Here is a 22,620-nt window from a genome sequence, read left to right on the forward strand (position 1 = left end):
ATCCATAATTTCATATTACTTCAATATAAATATTAGCTCATAACCCAGCTTTTGCTGACAACTTCTCTTGATATTCCCTTTGACAACCTCTTTTGTATATCCTCGGTCACGGTCCTAAAAAACTCACATGACCTAAACAGTGCACGGTTTTTTTCAAAGAGGTTGGAGGCTCTCACATTGTAAGTCATGAACCTACGCACATGTTTTAGGTAGTTGAAAATGGTCTGATTTGCCAGATTCAGGTCCCGCAGATTTGTAAAGAAGGAGTTGACTTTTTCTACATCTTTTACAAAGTCCAGATTGGCAACCTTGGGGTTCATGTAAAAGAGGAACCTGGCTACATCCTCAACTTCCTGTCTGAAGTGTCTCACCCCCAAGGTGTGCAGTAAATAGTTGGCGAAGCCCACCAGCAGTGGGTCCTGCAAAGAGTGGCGTTTGTATAGTCCAGCTGCCAGCATCTTCTTTCTTGTATCTGCTGTCCATTTTGTCTGCAAGGCTCTGTAATTGGTGAGAAATAAAGAAACAGCTCAGGCATTAGACATTTTTTAACCAATTCTCCCTTTACTACTTTTTGTCACAGAACATAACATATAGCTTACTAGCAAACCTGTATGATCAACCATCAGCCACAGTCAGGCTTGCAATATAAACTCATAAGCAAAAGGATGTCAACATGTAGATTAATTACATAGTGTTTCATGTATAAACATAAGAGTCAAATAAAATGGGTAGATCAGTTCAGCAGTTAGTAGACAAGGTGCACAAGGTCCAAGAGGAGTAGGTGCGGTGGACGAACAGAGATCTTGGGCCTACACTCAGGCTTAACAAGCAATATCAAAATAGGACGAAGTCCAGCAATCGTCAGATGGAAGGAGGAGATGAAAAATAAAAAATATCCAATATTTCTCCTCCTTCCATCTGACGATTGCTGGACTTCGTCCTATTTTGATATTGCTTGATAAACATAAGAGGCATAACAGTTGAAGGGAAAGGGAGGGGGAGAAGGAGGATGGGGGAGAAAGAGGATGGGGTAGAGAAAGCTAGGGTATACAAGGACATACAGAAGGGTGCACATTTTATGTCAGAAAAAGTAGACTTTAGCAGTGCTAAGAGGATATAGGCCATCTATACATACTGACCTCTGTGTGGTTTGATTGAAACCCGCTTCCTCCACATTTTCTTCGTTGTGACCATCCTCGGGTAGCAGTGTAAGTTTAACATCTCTGGGACCTTCTTCTCTACTGTCTTCTTCTTCTTCCGGTCTTCTTTCTTCTTCATCATCAGCATGCCAGTATTCTGTAGGCTCTTCAGGCTCCAATAGGGTGGGTACATACTCAACATCATCTTCACGCTCTTCATGTGCCGGTGTAACCTCCATTTCTCCTTCTGTCTCCTCTGGGACCAGTACACCTGCAACGTTCTCTTCTAGCATCTCAGTTTCAGCAGTGGTTGGTTGCTCAGATGAAGCACCAGCAGTAAGTGGTGTAGAGGTAGACAGTTTGTTGAATATTAAAAACCCTCTTTCTTCCAAGAAGAGGACAACATTCTCCAGGGATCCAAGAGACAAGATCTCTTCATAATCGATAGCTGTTCCCTTGGATGCAATGTTGACCAGAGTCTTTTTGGCCGATTCCAGAGTAGCTTCTCTCTCTCATCTTTACTGCTCAGTCTCATACATGTCCGCTTTAAATGGGTAGAGAGGATTTTCTGTGGCCTGAGGCATAATGGGCAAGTCTTCGGAGTTCGGTTGTGACTGTTAAAAAGGCAGAGGTAATAGTTATTAAATGCTCCATTTCTGATGGTCCAAAGCTTATCCATAAGAAAAGCATCTCATGAAAGTATGAAAGTACACAATTACACCAAAATCACTATGTACACTCTAATGTAAATTTATCAAAAGCAATTGTTTAGCTGAAGCTTATGTTATGACCAAAAATGATTAACATTTGATAAGATTTATTCAATTATTTAAAGGATATATCCAGGCCTGTATCTTCTGTACCTAGGGCGGGGGGTGGAGCCATGCTCGGGATTTAAAATAAAATATATATCTATCTATATATCTCTCTCTATATGTCTATCTATATCTTTACATCTATATATCTACATATATATCTAGGTCCGGTGCCTAGGGTGGTGGGTCGTGGGGGCGGAACCAGGCTCAGGATTTAAAAAAATAAATATATATTTTTTAAAATTTCCCCTCCCTTCCCCAGACTCCATAACAAAACCGGAGTCTTTGCAGGCATGTGGGGGGTGGGCGGGTATCCCTGTATTTATTTTTATTAGTGTCTTTAAGACGCTAATTCAAATGAAAGTCTGTGTGCGCCGGTAGGTTCGGGGTCTGTGGCGCTCCAATCAGCTCTCTGACCCCTTGGGCTGTGGCGTGCGCACGCTGCTGATGTCACTGCTGCACGATGAGAAGACCTCATCACGCTGCCGACATCAATGCAGAGTGCAGAATGAGAACCTGGGGAGGGGGAAGAAGCAATATGGAGAACCTGGGGAGGGGAGGGTGGAGCTTTATGGAAAACCTGGGTGTATGGAGAACCTGGGTGGGAGAACCTGGGTGGAAAACATGGGTGGGGAGCTCTGTTTGGAGAATGGACAGTGTGGGGGGGGTGAGGGGGTGCTATACCCATCATATATCACTAGGTCAGACAATGTGGTGGGAATATTTTATTGGAGAGAATAGTGTGGAGACCGTGTAAAAAAACGCTGTGTGCACATGCCCTTAGTCTGACTGATCTGTGTAGGGGGCATGCCCATTTAAAGTGCCTAAGACAGCATGAATATCAAATACAGCCCTGGATATATCCTCCATGAGAATGGATATTTGAACTTACACTTTAACAGAATTCATGCTTGAAACTGAAAAAAAAGCGAAAAAAGCAATATTAGGAAAATGGCAAAAGTGACATCCAAGGTAAGTAATCAATAGCTTTTCACAATGGTTTCAGCCCAGCAGGGGGTGAGGAAAAAGTAAGTCTGGGGGTTCTTTGTAAATAAAAAGTTTACAAGTGTGTATATATCCTCCAGACTTCCTGTATACAAACCCTGGACCAGACACCAGAACCGTATCCCTGTATACAGAGGTATATATATACATAATTACACCAAAATCACTATGTACACTCTAATGTTAATTTATCAAAATAATTTGTTTAGCTGAAGGCTATTTTATGACCAATAATTTTTAACATTTGATAATATTTATTCAATTATTTAAAGGATATATATATATACTCCATAAGAATAAATATTTGAACTTACTTTAGCAGACTTCGTGCTTGAAACTGAAGTATGGTATCCAAAAGTTTAAGAAAACAAATATATCTTCTAGAAGCAGTGTCCAAAAGTGCAATATCAATCTCTGAAAAAAAAAAACAATATTAGCAAAATAGCAAAAGTGATATTCAAAGTAAGAAAGCAATAGCTTTTCAGCTAGTCTGTCAAAATGGTTTCAAGCGTCCCAGTTTGTATTTGTTTCACAGGTAGGCGGAGTAAGGGTATGTGCACACGATGCAGAAATGAAGCAGAAAATTTCTGCATCATTTCTGCATCTCCCTGGCAGAAAAAACGCATGCAGATTGTGCATGCGTTTTTCCTGCAGAATACATGCGGATCCACATGCAGATTCACATGCGTTTCCGCATGCAGATTGACAAGCGCTTTCCAGGCGATGTTAGCATCACCTGGAAAGTGCTTGATAACTAGGTCACACTGTATAAATCCATGCAAACAGCATGGATTTATACAGTGTGAACCGAGAGAGTGTATATACTTACCTCCGATGGCCCGCGCTGTCCTGCTCACTCCGTTCTCCCGGCTGCCGGCAACTTTGAATTGAAAGACCTGCCGACGTCAGCGTCACGTGACCCGTCACATGACTCTGACGTCACCGCAGGTCCTACAACTCACTGCAAGTGCCGGGAACCAAGCGGGAGCGCTGCGCGGGCCGACAGATGGTAAGAATACATTTATTTTTTATTTTATTCTTCTTTTTACAGCTTTTTCAATGGTACCTGGGTGTGGATGAGACTCTCCTCTCCTCCACACCCGGGTACCATCCGCACATTAGAACGCACCAATTACGCAAGTACAAATGCTGTCTTGCGGAATTGGCGCGTTCTAATGCAAGTCAATGGCGGCGAAATCGCCGCGTTTCCGCAAAATTAATTGACATGCTGCGGATTTTTGACCGCAGCGTTAACGCTGCGGAAAAATCCGCATCATGGGCACAGCACATGCGGATTTCCATTGGGGAACATTGCTGCCCTTCTACCATGCGTTTTTCATGCGTTTCCGCGGCGTTTACGCAACTGCAAAAACGCCGCGGAAACGCATGAAATACGCATCGTGTGAACACAGCCTAAGGCTTGTGATTGTACATTTTGAAAAAGAATGGTTCTCCCCAGCCCATTCATTAGATGTTATCAGCTCAGCAGTGGGTGAGGAATAAGCAAGACTGAGGCTGTGTGCCCATGTAGCAGATTTGATGCAGAGCGTTTTTGCCTCTCTCTGGCAGAAAAAAACGCATGCAGATTTACATGCGTTTTTTCTGCCAGAGAGAAGCGTTTTTTCAGCGTTTTTACATGCGTTTTCGCATGCGTTTTTTCAAGCACTTTTCCAAGCGATTTTGAGCATCACTTGGAAAAGTGCTTGACAAGTTGATCACACAATACAAATCCATGCAACCGGCATGGATTTATAATGTGTGAACAACTAAGGCTATGTGCCCACGTTGCGGACCTGAAGCATATTTTTTACGCTTCTCCCTGGCGGGAAAATCGCATGCGGATATTACATGCGGTTTTCCCGCCAGGTAGAAGCGTTTGTGAGGCGTCTTTGCATGCATTTCCGCATGCGGGTTATCAAGCACTTCTCCAAGCATCACTTGGAAAAGTGCTTGACAACTTGTTCAGAATGGTAAAAAATAAAAAAATAAACTTTATACTCACCTTCTGATGCATTCTCTGCCCCGTCCGGAGGCTTGAGCGGCTCACGCTGTTGTGTGCAGGACCTGCGGTGACGTCATTGAGTCATGTGGTGGGTCACATGACTCAATGACGTGGCAGGTCCTTCAGACAACAGCGCGACGGAGGGAAAACATCAGAAGATAAGTATAAACTTTATTTTATTCTTTTTTTTACAGGTTCTTTGGTACTCAGGTCTGGATGAGAGACTCCTCTCCTCCAGACTTGGGTACCATCCGCACATTGATTCCGCTGCGCTTCCGCAAAATTAATGAACATGCTGCGGATTTTTGACCGCAGCATATACGCTGCGGAAAAATCCGCAGCATGGGCATTGACATTGCGGAATGCCATTGGGGACCATGGGGTGCGGATATACATGCGTTTTTCAAGCGTTTACGCTGCGGAAATTCCGCAGCATATACGCTTGAAAAACGCTACGTGGGCACACAGGCTAAGATGCTTTAAATGCAAAAAAAAAAAAAAAAAAAGAATTAAAACGTTAAAAATAAAAAAAACCCTGTATACTCACCTCTCCGGTCTCCTCCCGGCGACGATCCTCTCTCGTCGGCGTCCCGCAGTGTACTGTTAGGACCTGCGGTGGCGTCATTTAGTCAGCTGATGGTCACGCGACCATCACCTGACCGCCGACGTCAGGGGTCACATGACCATCAGGTGACTAAATGACGTCACCGCAGGTCCTGACAGTACACTGCGGGATGACGAAGAGAGAGGACGTGGCCGGGAGCAGACCGGGGACCGCCGGAGAGGTGAATATATAGGTTTTGTTTATTTTTAACTTTTTTATTTCTTTTTTTAACCGCGTGGTAGCCGGGATGAAGAGGAGTTGTAGTCTCCTCTTCATCCCGGGTACCACACGCACCGCGATTACGCTGCAAATTCGCGGCCATTGAATTTAATTGAAACGCAGCAAATCCACATATACCTGCGGGTTTGTTGCATTTCAATGTTCCTCAATGGCCGCGAATTTGCAGCGTAATCGCAGTAGAAATGATCATGCTGCGTTTTGCAACGCAATGCAAATTCGGCGCACAAATTAGCGCATCATGTGCACAGCACATCCAAATTCACATTGCTTTCCATGGCAGATGGTTTTACAAGCGTTTTCGCGGCGATTTCGCAGCCGTAAAAACGCTACGTGGGCACATGGCCTGAGGGTTTTCTGTTAATAAAGTGTTTGCAAGCATGTATGTATATATATACATATATATATACATACACAGACCCGAGAACCGACCTCCCTGTATACAGCCCCCTGTATACAGATAGATAGATATAAATCACTATGTACACTCTAATGTAAATTTATCAAAATCAATTGTTTAGCTGAAGCTTATTTTATGACCAAAAATGTTTAACATTTGATAATATTTATTCTATTATTTAAAGGATATATCCAGGCCTGTATTTTCCGCTAGGCACGTATTGAAGCCAAGAGGATTATCTAAAAACATCTCTGTCCGTGAGCATCCTGCTCCCTTAGTGGCTGAGATCTGAGCCCCAAAGTCGGAGGAGCATTTTCAGATACTGATAATTAGTTGTGAGACTTTGATAGTATGTGCCATATACTGCACTCACTCTCACAGTCTCACACTTAGCATTAACCAGGTAGGGGTGCCTCGCTTCTTGGGGCACTGTTCCCCAGGGAAATGGCATACATACACATGTGAGGAGTCCCTTGAAAGGGGAGAGTGAGTGATGCAAAGTGTATATCTCCAATTTATCTCCAATTTTCGACTGGACCTTTGGAATCGGAGCAAACGGTACCGAATTTAGACATGTCTTGTTCTGAAACCGCTTTGACTATTAACAAGTGCCACCCCTCATTGTGTAGGTCTACTTGAGCTCTGCACACTCTGAAAGTTTGGGCCATCCTGGATCTTCACAAGCCGAGATATCATCACCGGAAAGTGAGTAACCACATTTAGTAGACATGGGCCACCTGGTCAGAGGGGGGTCACGGCTCTTGGGACGCTGCTCCTCGGTACAATGTGCCTCTCACTCAGAAGACAAATCCCTGGAAATCTGACGGGCCAATCTACAGAGTTTATATCTTGGAATGTTTATCAGACCCACGGTTCCGGAAAAATCCAGGTTAAAGTGAGATAGGGACATGCCATTCATTCCTCCCATTGACTTAACATGGTGCTGGGGGTGCCCTCTTCTCCGAGCCACCAGAAACCGCAGGAGGGATCAAAGAAAAAGCTGCATAGTGCTTATTGAAGCCAAGAGGATTACCTAGGGCGGGGGGTGGAACCAGGCTTGGGATTTAAAAAAAACCATATCTCTCTATCTATATCTCTCTTTATATGTATATCTATATTTCAGCAGCAGAAGGGAAAGAAGGGAGACACAAATCCATTACTTAGTGGGTAGGCAGAGCCCCTTACGATAGTTCACCTCAGATTAGAAAAAGTGACGACCGGCCCCTCCAGTATAAAGGCTCCTCCTACTCCCATGTTCTCCAGTCTTTTATCTGAGGTCTCAGAGGATAGTCGCTGCCTCGGCAGCTCCTCAGAAGAGTTTGTTATTTTATATCCAGCGAGACTTGGGCCCTCCGTGGTCTAGAGGTCTCAGCACTACTGAGACCCCTGACCCTCCCCTGGCGGCTCTGTGTACCCCTTGAGGAGGTCCCCACAGAAACCCGCCGGCCCCGGGGGATACAGGGCGCTCCCTGGCGGAGATGCACACCACATCTGGGGGTCCCTGCGTGTTCCGCCGTAGGGGGGAGCAAAGGGCCACGGCGCCACACATCCCTGAGGATCTCTGTGGCGTTCAGCCGGGTAAGTGCTCTTTTGTATAAGAGCGCCTTAACGGCTGCGGCAGCAGATGCCGTTTCTATAAGTGTGACTGCCTGTGTGTTTTTGTCTATTGCAGACGCTGCCTTTACTGGGGAGCAGAGACGGAGGCCAGTAATGTTTATATGTGGCCCCGCATTGCTTAAGCTTCCTGCCGTGTATCAAGGCAGGAAGCTTTTTGTATAAGCGCACATTTTTTCTTTAACATTGGGGCAGGAAGCTCTCTGTATTAGTGCACGCTTTTTCTTTTCTTGCTTCCTGCCTTCATAGAGGCAGGAAGCTCTCTGTCCAGCGAGCTTTTGCTTGAATAGCGCGGGCTCTTTCGGGGGGGCGTGGCTTAGCGGGGCGTAGCTTAGCGTCTCCTGGCTTCCTGCCGTCATATCTCAGGCAGGAAGCTCTTGGTTTGGGCGCGCGCTGTGTCAGTCCCTGCTTCTCCTCCGGCTTCTGTGTTCCATCGGGCACCTCCTGCTCTCTGCTCCCCGTCCCCGCACACACTCAGGAGCGGTCGCCGCCGCACACACTCAGGAGGAGCGGTCGCCGCCGTATCGGTGAGTTCCCTCTGCCTTTGGCAGAGGTTCCCTGACAGCGTTTTTCACTTTGGCTAACCTGCTAGGGAGACATAGTGAGCGCTACCGCTTCTCTTTTGAAGCTATTTACTTCGCTGACCTTATTAGGCAGTGTAGTATTTTAGTTGCAGTGATATTAACCCCTTCTGAACAGGATGGTTCTTTAGGGTTGTTTTTTCTTTTCCTGGGGAAACACCTTGTGTTTGAGGGCGCTTCTCCCAGTTGATTAAGTTAAATTATTTGCTCTGCAGCTCTGGGTTAGCTCTCGCTAAGGGTGAGCTTTAACCCTTCAGAGCTTGAGGCATACAAAAAAAAAAAAAAAGGAGTTTTGAAAATAGGCTGCGCAACTTTCACACTTTTATTTGCCATCCTTATTGTAACATCCTGGCATCGGGTGTGGGTGGCATGTCGGATCAGGGGCCTGGGAGTGCGGACCGCTCTCCTGATCCGTTCCAGGTTCGGTCGCACGCTTCTGATACACCCAGGCCTTCCACGTCGTCAAGTTCGACCCTTAGTGATGTTAAGGTGGAAGCGCTCACTCGCTCCATTGATAGTCTTTCTAGCCTCCTGGGTCAGTGGGTATCAGCCAGATCGCATCCGTCGCCACGAGGCAAAAAGCGCCGCAGGACTGTGGCACTATCTCCCTCGCACAGCGCATCAGAGGTTTCGGTTTCACCAACGAGTTCGGTTGAGGAAATCTTTGATTCCGAGGAAGAGGATCGACGAGGTCGCTCTATTTCACTTTCAGGCCGCGTAGATGTGCTTATTAAGGACATGCGGGAAGTGTTACAGCTGTCTGAAGAGCCGGCAAGACCGTCTAAGTCGGCACGGCTATATCAGGAAACGCACCGTGCTCGTCCAACGTTGCCTGCGCATGAGGAACTTAACGAGGCAGTGGAGAGGGAGCGCCGGTGTCCGGATAAACGCTTCCAGGGGATGCGTTTTTTTGATGCTCTGTATCCCTGCGCTAAGGAGATGGTCACTGATTGGGTTCCTTCTCCCGAGGTGGATATATCTCTGTCTCAGTTGAGCAAGTCCTCCTTGCTTCCGGTTAAAGGGAAAGCCAATCTTCAGGATCCTCTGGACAGGAGATCGGAGTCAGCGGCGAAGTCCATCTATGAAGTCGCAGGTCATGGTTTCCGAGCGGCCTTAGGGGCCATGTGGGCCGGTGAGGCTTCCCTGCGGTGGTTGGATCAGCTGCGAACGGCATGGCAAGATGGGACTCCGCGTTCAGAAGTGGAAAGGCTTTTTCAGTTGATGGAAGAAGCCATGTGTTATGGCAGGGATGCAGTACTGGACACTACTTCAATTTTGTCCAAGGCTCAAGCTTCGGCCATCACAGTTAGAAGAGCTCTGTGGCTTAAGCAATGGACCGGAGATACAGTATCCAAGCAAGGTTTGCTTAGTCTTGCATATAGGGGCGGTCAGCTTTTTGGTTCGGACCTTTCGGAGCTGATTGCCAAGGCCAAGGACAAGGATGTTTCCCTGCTTCTAAAGAAGGCAGCGGCATCCACATCTGGCAGGTCAGGGCCCGGTAGAGGTCATCGGTCCTTTCGGACCAGGGGACGATTCGGTCAGCCTTCTTGGAGATCAGGTCGTCCTTCGGCCTCCGGCAGATCCTCCCAGAAATCTCGTACTCCTTGGAAGCAACAGTCCCGTCAGGACAGACGGGAGGTTGACAAAAGATCCGCTAAGGCTAATTGACGCCAGGGATCCCCCCGAGGGTTCTCGGGTGGGAGGTCGTCTGCTACAATTCGGGTCAATTTGGGCATCCCACATATCGGACGCCTGGGTGACGCGGGTTATGTCGGCAGGCTATTTCATAGAGTTTCATTCTCCACCTCCAGACAGGTTTCGTCAGACGTGCATTCCATCCGTGCCAAGGCTGGCTGCTGCGCTGTTACAGGAGGTCGACTCTCTCCTGCAGCAGGGTGTGCTGGTTCAGGTTCCTCCGGAAGACCAGGGAAGGGGTTTTTACTCCAACCTTTTTGTGGTCCCCAAAAAGGAGGACAAGTTTCGCCCGGTACTGGATCTCAGAGATTTGAACATGTACGTCCGAACTCGGAAGTTCCGCATGGAGTCTCTCCGTTCGGTGGTAGCGACCCTGTCGCAGTACGATTTCTTGGTGTCTATCGACATCCGCGACGCCTATTTGCATATCCCTATCGGCAGGGCTCACCAGCGTTTTTTGCGTTTCGCCATAGGTCAGACCCATTACCAGTTTGTGGCCCTACCATTCGGGTTGGCCTCGGCACCCAGGGTTTTTACAAAGATTTTGGCTCCTCTCATGGCGCTTCTTCGAAGACAGGGGGTTACGATCCTCTCCTACCTGGACGACCTGTTCATAGTGTCGCCCACAGCGGAGGAGGCGATAACAGCTCGCGATCTCTCCCTTCAGTACCTGATGGACTTCGGGTGGCTGATCAATTGGAAGAAGTCGTCATTGGAACCAGCGCAGTCCATTCTGTTTCTGGGGATGCATTTCGATACAGTTCGGGCAGTTGTGTCTCTGCCTCCTGTCAAACAGGCAAACCTTCGGCTTCTGGTCTAGGCTATGAGGTCGGCGGTGTCAATGTCCCTTCGGGAATGCATGCGCCTTCTGGGTCAAATGGTGGCAGCTATGGAAGCAGTACCGTTTGCACAATTTCATTCCCGGGATCTCCAAAATCTTATTCTGACACATTGGGATCGATCTCTGACTTCTCTGGATCGCTCGGTCGTTATCTCCCGCAGGGTGCGAGAGTGTCTTGGATGGTGGTTACGTCCAGAGACTCTATCCCTGGGGAAATCCTTCCTTCTCCCGAGGTGGTCGGTGATTACCACCGACGCCAGCCTGACTGGTTGGGGGGGGAGTTTGGAACGACCTCTGGGTTCAGGGGGTCTGGTCGTCAGAGGAGTCGTCTCTCCCGATCAACATTTTGGAGTTGAGAGTGATATTTCTCTGCCTCCAACATTGGACGGTCCTTTTGAACGGTCTACCGGTCCGGATTCAGTCGGACAATGCGACGGCGGTCGCGTATATCAACCATCAGGGCGGGACGAGAAGTTCCAGACTCATGATGGAGGTCTCTTGGATCTTGGTTTGGGCCGAGTCCAGGATTCCGGCAATCTCTGCGATCCACATCCCAGGTGTGCTGAATATCTCGGCGGATTTCCTCAGTCGGGAGCAGGTGGATCCTGGGGAATGGAGTCTCCATCCAGAGGTTTTTTCTCTGCTGTGTTCCCATTGGGGGACTCCTCAGGTGGACTTGATGGCATCCAGGCTGAATGCCAGGGTTCCGACGTTCATGTCCAGGTACAGGGATCCGGAGGCTGTGGCGGTAGATGCTCTAGTAGCCCCGTGGGACCAGTTCGAGCTGGTCTATGTATTTCCGCCGATATCCTTACTTCCTCTGGTAATCCGACGGATCAAACTCGAACGAGTATCAGTAATCTTGGTAGCACCGGATTGGCCACAAAGAGCGTGGTATTCGACGCTGGTATCTCTTCGAGCGGCGCTTCCGTTTCCACTACCCCTTCGCTCGGACTTGTTAAGCCAGTGGCCCATTCGTCATCCGGACCTGAGGTCACTTTGTTTGACGGCGTGGCTCTTGAGACCGAGATCTTGACCCGTCGCGGGATTTCGCCCCAGGTAATTGCTACCTTGCGGGCGGCCAGGGGTCCAGCTACGTCTAGGATTTATCACAGAACTTGGGAATCTTTCTATTCATGGTGTTCTGGATCTTCAAGAAACCTGAGGGTTTTTTCCATCCCCAACTTCTTGGCTTTTTTGCAATATAGTTTGGCCAGGGGTCTAGCGGTTAGTACTGTGCGGGGTCAGGTATCTGCACTTTCCGCACTTTTTAGAAGGGCAATTGCCTCACGCAGGGATGTGCGTTCTTTTTTTCGCGGAGTCGCACGTCAGCTTCCGCCGCGGAGGGCAGTTGTGGCTCCATGGCGGCTTAATCTAGTCCTGGAAGCCCTTCAGCATAGGCCTTTTTGAGCCTATGGATTCTGCTAAACTTTCGTTACTTTCTTGGAAGGTGGCCTTCTTGGTGGCAGTCACCTCTTTGAGAAGGGTGTCGGAGTTGGCGGCACTATCTTGCTCGCCTCCTTTTCGGGAATTCTTTCCGGATCACGTGGTGCTTCGTACCCGTGAAGATTTTTTACCTAAGGTAGTGTCACAATTCCACATTAATCAGGACATTGTGTTGCCTTCTCTTTGTCCAAAACCTAAGAATCCAAGGGAGCGGGCCTTGCACTCGTTGGACTTAGTGCGGGCATTGAAGTTCTATCTTACAATCACACAAGGTTTTCGGAAGTCGGACTCTCTTTTTGTGATTCCGGCTGGTCGTCGGCGTGGTCAACGTGCTTCCAAGGACACGATAGCTCGGTGGATCCGTTCGGCTATCCTGGAAGCGTACCGGCTCAAGGGCGAGCCTTGTCCGGTTAAAGTTATGGAGGACCTGGGGAGGGAGATGCGAAGCTGTATGTATGGAGGACCTGGGGAGGGAGATGCGAAGCTGTATGTATGGAGGACTTGGGGAGGGAGATGCAAAGCTGTATGTATGTCGGACCTGGGGAGGGAGATGCGAAGCTGTATGTATGGAGGACCTGGGGAGGGAGATGCGAAACTGTATGTATGTCGGACCTGGGGAGGGAGATGCGAAGCTGTATGTATGGAGGACCTGGGGAGGGAGATGAGAAGCTGTATGTATGGAGGATGGTAGAAAAAAAGCTACACCTCGTACACACGCGGCTCCGCTCCGTACGCCTCGTACGCACGCAGCTCCGCTCCGTATGCCTCGTACGCGCTCGGCTCCGCTCCGTACGCCTCGTACACGCGCGGCTCCGCTCCGTACGCCTCGTACACGCGCGGCTCCGCTCCGTACGCCTCGTACACGCGCGGCTCCGCTCCGTACGCCTCGTACACGCGCGGCTCCGCTCCGTACGCCTCGTACACGCGCGGCTCCGCTCCGTACGCCTCGTACACGCGCGGCTATGCTCCGTACGCCTCGTACACGCGCGGCTCCGCTCCGTACGCCTCGTACACGCGCGGCTCCGCTCCGTACGCCTCGTACACGCGCGGCTCCGCTCCGTACGCCTCGTACACGCGCGGCTATGCTCCGTACGCCTCGTACACGCGCGGCTCCGCTCCGTACACGCGCGGCTCCGCTCCGTACGCCTCGTACACGCGCGGCTCCGCTCCGTACGCCTCGTACACGCGCGGCTCCGATCCGTACGCCTCGTACACGCGCGGCTCCGCTCCGTACGCCTCGTACACGCGCGGCTCCGCTCCGTACGCCTTGTACACACTCGGCTCCGCTCCGTACACCTCGTACACACACGGCTCTGCTCCGTACACCTCGCACACACGGCTCTGCTCCGTACACCTTGTACACACACGGCTCTGCTCCGTACACCTCGTACACACGCGGCTCTGCTACATCCACACTGTAAACCCCTCCTGACCCCACACATAACCTTCCCCTCATCCAGCACCATGACAACCAGCACAGCAGAGTCCTGCATCCACTGAGGCCCCTGATCATGTGACCCCTGACTCCTCCCCTCCTGTGACCTCATCACAGGTCCTGTGCGCACAGAACAGCCATATATGTGGTGGCGGCTCTGCAGGTGGAGGTATGTGGAGAGACCCCATTACTGGGTGCAGGGGGCATTAACCCCCTCAGTGCTGAGACTATTGTGACCTGTGCCTCCCTTATTCCTAGTGCTGTGACCTTTTCTCTTTCCCTCGCATTTCGCACAGTACAGAGGTATGTCTGGGGCGGCCTCTACAGTAGATCTGAGGCTCCTGTGAGATTCTCGGTCCTCCCAGCAGCTCCTCTGTAGACGACTCACTGCTGAGGTTTCTAGCATGCCATGTCTGCAGTGAGGATCTCACCACCTCTAATGTAGAGGGCTCAGCACTGACAGGACCAGAATGGAGATGATTCCAGGATCCTCATAGACTCCATTTAGGGAGGAGCAGGAAGAAATGGCTTATCAGGAGGCTTTTCTTGAATATCCCACAAACAAAAGTACATTTTAATCAATAGATCTTGGAATAATAATAATTTCCACAATTGGATGTGATATAATAATGTTCCTGTGCTGAGATAATCTTATAAATGTGCTCCTGCTGTGTACTGTGTAATGGCTGTGTCTGACCGTACAGGAACATGGTCTGATCATACCACATCTCCTGGGCAGGGGAGGACGCAAGAGAGTATACAGACATTACAGCACAGGATCACAGCTGATTCTTTTTGTGAGGTAAAACATTTCCCTACCTGTTTTTAAACAATGTTTTACTTCAAAGAAAGAATCAGCTGTGATCCCATGCTGTGCTATCTGTATTCTCTCTTTTGCTTCCTCCCCTGCCCAGGAGCTGTGGTATGATCAGACCATGTTCCTGTACGGTCAGACACAGCCATTACACAGTACACAGCAGGGGAGCATTTATTAGATTATCTCAGCACAGGAACATTTATTTAAACATCCAATTGAGGAACTTATTAACATTCAAAGCTCTATTGATTAAAATTAAAACCTTGTTCGTGGGAAAAGTCATATATATTATACACACACACCAGCTTTACAATTGTATTGATTTTGTGGCTTTTAATGCTTTTTTTTTTGGTTATTGCTCAAATTTTTCATGGAGTACACATCAAAAATTGTACATTATTTTTTTTGTTAAAGGATTTTTTTACACACTTATATTTTTTATGTATTTCTATACGACCAACAAATTCTGCACAATTCCTTTTTTTTTTTGTTTTGATTAATAAAACTTACATTTTTCTTCTCACTTTTCATAATATAAAACATTACACATAGCGCTGATTGTTCAGTTTTGATAGAATTCTGCTTTTCCCGTATGTCCACAAGTCTCGGCCAGCGCCAACATTTTGAAGAGTGGGCGGAGCTTTTTGGGGAAGGGGCGTTACCATGATGGAGCGCAGCCGACAGAATCATCATAATTTACAACACAAAAGTGACAAATTGTGACAGGAATGTCCGGGGTCAATTACATTTCTGTTGTAATTTATGTCACTTTTGTGATGTCAAATTTGATGATTATGTCAGCTGCGCTCCATCACGTTCATGCCCACAATGCTCCACCCACTCTTTAAAATGGTGGTGCTGAGAGTTGTGTACATATGCTGGAAAAGTTGAATTATATCAAAACTGAACAATCAGCTCTGAGAGTAATTTTGTATACTATACTATGAAAAGCGATAAGAAAATGCCACAAATTTCTCTAGATAACCCTATTTTAAGACTGGCATGTAAAATGGCAGACTTCATGTATCAGGGCTGTAATCTTGAGTAACTGTCTCCCGTAGAAATAATGAAACTCCCTGCAGCAACTCCATTCTAGCGGCCTCACTACAGAGATAACTAGATTGGAGTTGCTGCACTGAGGTTTATGATTTCTGTGCACACAGTCATGTCTAAAAGGACATCCTCCATACAGCAGCTCCATTCTAGCTGTCTCAGTACAGAGATGACTAGATCGGAGTTGGTGCACTGAGGTTCATTTCTGTGCACACAGTACTGTTTATAAGGACATCCTCTGTACTGCAACTCCATTCTAGCTGTTTCAATACGGAGATGATTAGATCAAATTTGCTGCACTGAGGTTCATGATTTCTGTGCACACTGTACTGTCTATAAGGATGTCCTCTGTACAGCAACTCCATTCTAGCTGTCCCACAACAGAGATGACTAGATCGGAGTTGCTGTACAGAGATTCATGATTTCTGTGCACACACTACTGTACTGTATATTCTACAGGATGCACTAAGGCTTCTATGCATATAAAGCTAAAGTCGACAGGTTGTCAGCAATCTGATGTATATGGGGGCTTCCTGACTCTACTTCGAAAGTTTTTGTGAGGGGAGGGAAGGATTCAGTTTGTTGGAATTCCAATGGTTGATCCTTTTGTTCTCTCTGAAGATAAGTCACTGCCAGAGGAGCCAGACATCTGCTCTCTAAGAGAGAACACAAGAACATTTGGTGAAATGTTCCTATGTATGCGATACACAGTAGAGATAGCTGTCAGCACTACAATCATTTGGCCAACAGATATCTAATGCGTCCAAGGGACTCTGTCAGCACAAAGTGACTGTTCCTTAAGTACAGGCGCTCGGTGCACCCTTGACCTGGCTGAACAGTTCAGTGCTCTTTCCTACCTACTTGTTTTCAATCTATCATGCTAGAGCTGTTGATCAAAATGGAGGGAGGCGGTCATAGAGCGAAAACAAGTAGGTGGGAAGGAGCACTTAAATGTTTGGCTATGCCATGATATACCTAGCCCATATGCTTGGTTTGTACAGTTATTCTGTGCTAGCAAACACCCTTTAAAGGGGTTGTGCAGTGGAAACAAGTTATCACCTATACATAGGATAGGTGATAACTTGTTGATTAGTGAGTATCTTACCACTGAGACATGCACCAACTGGCAAAACGTGGAATTTTTATACCCGTTACAAAATGGAGCGGCTGGTTGGATGCCCAACCACTGCTCAAATTATTCTAAATGGGGCTCCTGGAAAAAGAAGAGTGCAGCGCTTGGCAGCCCCATACGGCAAGAAAGCAGCTCAGACTGAGCATGTGCACTGCTGTTCAATTTTAAAAGAGATAAAAGTGCCCCATTCTGCAGATCAGTGCAGGTCTCAGCTGTTGGACCGACACTGATCAACAACTTATCAACTATCCTGTGGATAGGTGATAAAGAGGTTGTCTGATGTAAACAAGTTCTCTCTATTCATGCATGGAAGCATCATTATAAGATAGTTTCCCCTCATAAATTGTGAGCTTTTAGTATTATTTATACCAGAGGTGGCCAATTAATTTTCCCAAGGGGCCGCATGAGAGACTCTGACTGTTGTAGATGGCTGACCCAATAGGCTGAAATGAATTCTGCTCACATAATTATTATCTTATAATAATTGTGTCACTTAATATTGAGCAGAATTAATCCTACTGACTCGCTGCTACTACGTTACGATAGGATGCAAGTTACAATTAGCTCTTTCTTGTAGCAGTGAATCAGCACCATATAATTAACTGCTTTTATTAAGTTTATAAATCATGTGTTCCTGTTATTCAGCCATTGTACCTTGATAAACAGCTCCCTCCTCACATACACAGTATATCCCCACAGACTCCCAACACAGAATGATACCCTCAAAGCCCCCCAACAGAATTTGATGGCCTGTCATAGATGTAATGGTAAAATGGGACCAATATCTAAACCATCTCATGAGAGAGGACGTACCACCCTCACAGGGGCGGACACTGACTGCTTAGGGCCCCTGTGCAAGAAATGTGTATGGACCCCCCACTTTTTATTTCGACAAAGCTACAGATGTAGTATTTATAGCCATCCACATCCTCTTACATAGGATCCTTTATTATGTATATTGCCATCCCTTATTACACAGTGTCTTCTTTTGTTATGTACAGCACCGTCCCTTACATATTGGATTATTTATAGCCCCCTGTCTTTATTACATGCCGTCTTATCTTGTTAGATATATAATGCAATGACGGCTGATGGAGCATGGGAAAGCTTCTTTTCTGATGGAAGAGCTGATGGACTGGTCTTCTGATCACTGGCTGCCCCATCAGCAGTCATTTTATATATAACAAGAGACGACTATGTGATAAAAGAGGGCGCTGTGACTGACAAAAATAACAAGAATACACTATGTAAGGGACAGCACTGTACATAACAGCATAGGAAGCAATATAAGACAGCACCATATATAATTAGAGAGGATGGTATGTAATAAGGGATGGTGTTATACATAATAAAAGATGAAACTATATAACGAAGGATGGCGTTATACATAATAAGTGAGTACAATATATACTAAGGGACTGTGCTATACATAATAAGGCTACATTCCTGCATCTGTATGCACTGTCGGTGTGCTGCCCGCTTTTACAGACTAATTGAGCATTTCCTATTCTCATCCTCAAAATTGGATCAGAACAGGACATCCTCTGACCCTCACAGATCTCATTTTCTGATCCATGATTTTCATGGATGTGTGAATGGACCTATAAAACTCTACAAGTACGTGGACCATCCGATAATAAAATCTGGCAGCACACGGACATTTTACACAAATGTGAGAATGCAGCCTAAGGGATTTTACATTATCACTCCAAGTCACACAGTGCAGATACAGAATAATATTTACATCCAGGTACTTACCGCTGACGTCTCATCTGATCAGAGTCGGTTTCTGCTACTTCTTCTCCATCTGGTCAGACTTTCATTTTGACATCTCCCAACCACATCTCGTCTTCTCACGATAATCTCCAGCCTAGAAAATAACAAGGTCACATATATTGTATAATATAATAATTTAAATTATTTAGTCTCTGTGACTCTCTCCAATTAACTGTAAGGCTATCTGCACAAGGAAAATGTACAAGCAAAGTGAAACACCCATCATTGCTCTCCCCCAGTACCCCAGCCATTGCTCTCTCCCAGCACCCCCGCCATTGCTCTCCCCATCATCCTCATGATTGCTCTCACAATTCCCATCATTGCTCTCCCCATCCCCACCATCCTCATGATTTCTCTCCCCATCCCCTTCATTGCTCTCCCCATCCCCTTCATTGCTCTCCCCATCCCCATCATTGCTCTCCACAGCCCCACCACCCCCATCATTGCTCTCCCCATCCCCATCATTGCTCTCCCCATCCCCATCATTGCTCTCCCCATCCCCATCATTGCTCTCCCCATCCCCACCATTCCCATCATTGCTCTCCCCAGCTCCACCATCCTCATGATTGCTCTCCCCATCCCCACCATTGCTCTACCCAGCCCCACCATCCTCCTCATTGCTCTCCCCATCCCCACCATCCTCATCATTGCTCTCCCCATGCCCATCACTGCTCTGCCCATCACTGCTGTGCCCACCATTGCTCTCCCTCACCTTCCCGCATACACTGGAGAGAGATACAGGAGAATCGGTTCCAAAAAAAAAAAAAAAACAAGACGAAAAACACAACTTACCTCTCTCTGCTCTCTCCCCTGCCGGTAACTTTCCCCCTGACACAGGCCCACGCTGCTTGATGACGTCATCAAGCTGCGCGGATCTGTGTCAGGGAGGAAGCGCCGGGCAGGAAGCAGAGGTGAGGACGGATCCCTGTAGCTCCACTGCCATTTTCCTCCCTGCCCGCCACACACAATGAGGGCAATCTGGCCATGGGCCCCCTCGGAGCCTGGGGCTACGAGAAGCAGGGGATATTGTCCTCAATATTAGCAGCCTGGGAAGGGCCCCCCTGCACCGCCGGGCCCCGGTGCAGCTGCACCGATGGTATGTCTGCCACTGCACCCTCATATTAAACATTGAAGCATGGCTTAATTTTAACTTGGGAAGGGAAAAAAGAGCCAGCATTCTAAACATCTGACCTCCTGCGATGAACAGGTAATTGAAGTAGGTCATCTGATGGAAAGCAGACATGTAGTCCTGACAAAGTCTGTACAAGGGGCTGGGAGGCGTGACTTTTCTTGCCTGTGGAAACAAGTTTCCTCTGTTCAAAGCCACATTTGGCCAAGGATATCAGACATTCTGGCACCGAAGTCCAGGTATAAATATTGTTTTTTTTTGTGAATACCTTAGGTCCTACAGTTATGTAAGACATATTTTCAGCATTTTGATGAACGTAACACATTTACTTACATCACTTTGTGGTCTGCGCATCAGTCCCAAATTAATATCGGACAGATGGCTAACAATATATACAGTGGCTTTCGAAAGTATTCATCCCCCTTGGCATTTTTTGTGTTTTGCTACCTCACAACCTAGAACTTCACTGTTTTTTTGCGGGCTTGCATCAGTTCATGTAAAGAACATGCCTACAGCTGTGAACATTTGGTTTTCATTTTATTATGAAGCAAACAACAAGTAAAACAAAGTAACTTAAAACTTCTGTGTGCATAAGTCAGTACTTTGTGGAGCCTCATTTTGTAGCAATTACAGCTGCAAGTCGCTTTGGATAAGTGTTTGAGCTTTCCACATCTTGACACTGGGATTTTTGCCCATTTCTCAAGGCAAAACTGCTCCAGCTCCGTTTCCTCTGCTGAACAGCAATCTTCAAGTCTGACCACACATTCTCAACTGGATTAAGGTCTGGGCTTTGACTAGGCCACTCGAAAACATTTACATATTTCCCCTTAAGCCACTCGAGTATTGCTTTAGTAGTATGCTTTGGGTCATTGTCTTGTTGGGAAGGTGAACCTCCGTCCCAGTCTTAAGTCACTGACAGACTTCCCCCTCAGCTAGGACCATTTTCCCTTTCTCTGCTGCTGGAAAAACATCCACATAGCATGCTGTTGCCACTACCCCATGTTTTACTGTGGGGATGGTGTTCTTGAGGTGATGAGCTGTGTTGGTTTGGCGCCAGAGATAGCGTTTACCTTGGTGGCCAAAAACTTGAATATGGTCTCATCTGACCACAGCACCTACCTCCATACATTTGTGGAGTCTCCCTCATGTATTCTAGCAAACTCAAAACGAGCCTTACAATTTTTGTGTGTAAGTAAAGGCTTTTTTCTGCCCACTTTTCCATAAAGGCCACCTCTATGCTGTGTACGGCTTATTGTGGTCGTATGGACAGATATTCCAGTCTCTGCTTAGGATCTCTGCAGCTCTTTCAGGGTTACCTTTGGTCTCTGTGCTGCCGCTCTGATTAATGCCCTCCATGCCTGGGCTGAGAGTCTCTTGACTTGTTTATGTGGTACCATGTTCTTTCCATTTGATAATGGATTTGATGGTGCTCCGGAGGATCATCAGAGATTGGGATATATATATATTTTTTTGTAACTAAACCCTGACTGGTACTTCTCAACAACTTTTTCCCTGACTTGTTTGGAGATCTCCTTGGTCTTCATGGCGTTGTTTTGTTAGTGGTGCCTCTTGCTTAATGGTGTTGCAGCCTCTGTGGCCTTTCAGAAAAGGTGTGTATATACTGACAGACCATGTGACACTTAGATTGTGCACAGGTGGACTTCCTTTCACTAAGCATGTGACTTATGAAGGTAATTACTTGCACCTATGTTCTTAAGGGCTTCATTGTAAAAGAAGTTATTAAAAATTGGCATGTGCATATGTATTCATTTGATCCCATAAATTTAATTTATGCCTATATTTTTTCACTTCTCACTTAGACTATATAGTGATGATAGTAAACAAACATCGGCCTTCATATTAGTAATTAGGTTACTAGGCAACTAGTGACTTTGAATTAATGGATTTAATATTAAGCCACATGCACTATTTCTCTGACCTGACTTTCACTCGATATGGCATATGTTGCTGTGATGTGGCAATCTTTATTGGGGGGCATATGATAGGGTGCAGCAGTTGTTTCTCCCAGCACACCGCACTTTATGTCTGTCATGATAATTTTCTGATTGAATATTTAGAATTTTACATTTGTATTAAATAAAATATCTATTTTATGCCATATTTACTCTGTCTCTTCTGGTTCTTACTTTATATAGTGATGATGCATCATCACTATATAAAGGGGCATTAACCCCTTCAGTGCTGAGATGATTTAGTGTTTTTTTTTTGTTGCCTCCTTCTAAGAATCATAACTTTTTTGTTCCTTTTCCTCCGATAGATACATACAACCCAACTATGGAGCAAACCATATTCTCCCATAGTATGGTGCCTCTTTCGCAGCTGTCAGCCAGTGTGATCTCTCCAATTTTTCCCCTCACGCAGAATGTGTGATGTCCTGATACACAGTCCAGGGGTTTTATACAAAGTGGGACCCTGGGCAGAAGTTTAAAGTGGGGCCCCGAATGCTCACATATTGCACCATCACACAGAGTCATTTTGGTTGTATTTACATGTGCTGAGGTCAGGACGCTAAACGAACGTGATTGACAATATTGAAGTTGTTCCATGCTTGTTACCCGACTTCTTTACAGCGGCTGAGGAGGAATGATGGGCACAGAACGATCACTAGGAAATCAATCTTTCCTAGTTTGCTGCTGCTACGGCCTATGGATCGTCGTTCTCTGAACAAGGCTCCATAGCCTTTTGACGTCGGATTTGGGGATAGTTGTGGGAACGTCATGGACTATGTCGGACCTGCTTGTTTTGTTATTTTCAAAAATAAATTGATGAACCTGGGAAAGTATCGAGGAATCTTTATTCAAATAACATTTATTTTTCTGTTTTTTTTTCTTTTCATTAGTGGGTTAGTAGTGGGGGTGTCTGATAGACCCCTCTTCAT

At 46.8% G+C, this 22,620-nt stretch overlaps 3 protein-coding genes across 4 annotated transcripts in view; 2 read left to right on the forward strand and 1 right to left on the reverse strand.

The window, feature by feature from the left end:
- LOC141271843 (uncharacterized) overlaps positions 1-22,620 on the forward strand; it is a 165,227-nt gene that overhangs the window by 65,300 nt on the left and 77,307 nt on the right. The window lies entirely within an intron of this gene.
- Positions 33-3,379, reverse strand: LOC141271405 (uncharacterized). Its single transcript, XM_073681491.1, has 4 exons — positions 3,274-3,379; positions 2,847-2,871; positions 1,140-1,753; positions 33-498 (listed from the first exon to the last, which is right to left on the reverse strand). The coding sequence occupies exons 3-4, from the start codon at positions 1,430-1,432 to the stop codon at positions 33-35; spliced, it is 759 nt and encodes a 252-aa protein (XP_073537592.1). The 5' UTR covers positions 1,433-1,753; positions 2,847-2,871; positions 3,274-3,379.
- Positions 13,917-22,620, forward strand: part of LOC141271829 (uncharacterized) — a 31,387-nt gene continuing 22,683 nt past the window's right edge. For both annotated transcript variants that reach the window (XM_073681999.1, XM_073682000.1), the window contains exon 1: positions 13,917-13,983. The gene's annotated coding sequence lies outside the window, so the exon portion shown is untranslated. The remainder of the gene's footprint in view (positions 13,984-22,620) is intronic.

The sequence above is a fragment of the Phyllobates terribilis genome, unplaced genomic scaffold, assembly GCF_046119375.1.
Source record: "Phyllobates terribilis strain yellow unplaced genomic scaffold, ASM4611937v1 Scaffold_5__5_contigs__length_657084704, whole genome shotgun sequence".
NCBI classification, from domain to species: Eukaryota; Metazoa; Chordata; class Amphibia; order Anura; family Dendrobatidae; genus Phyllobates; species Phyllobates terribilis.

What these genes read in the sequence shown, in the direction of transcription:
- LOC141271405 (XM_073681491.1), bottom strand. Translation starts at nt 1,432, where the DNA reads ATGCTAGAAGAGAACGTTGCAGGTGTACTGGTCCCAGAGGAGACAGAA. An exon ending in TTCAATCAAACCACACAGAG is followed by an intron (nt 499 to 1,139) that starts GTCAGTATGTAT and finishes CACCAATTACAG; the next exon opens with AGCCTTGCAGACAAAATGGA.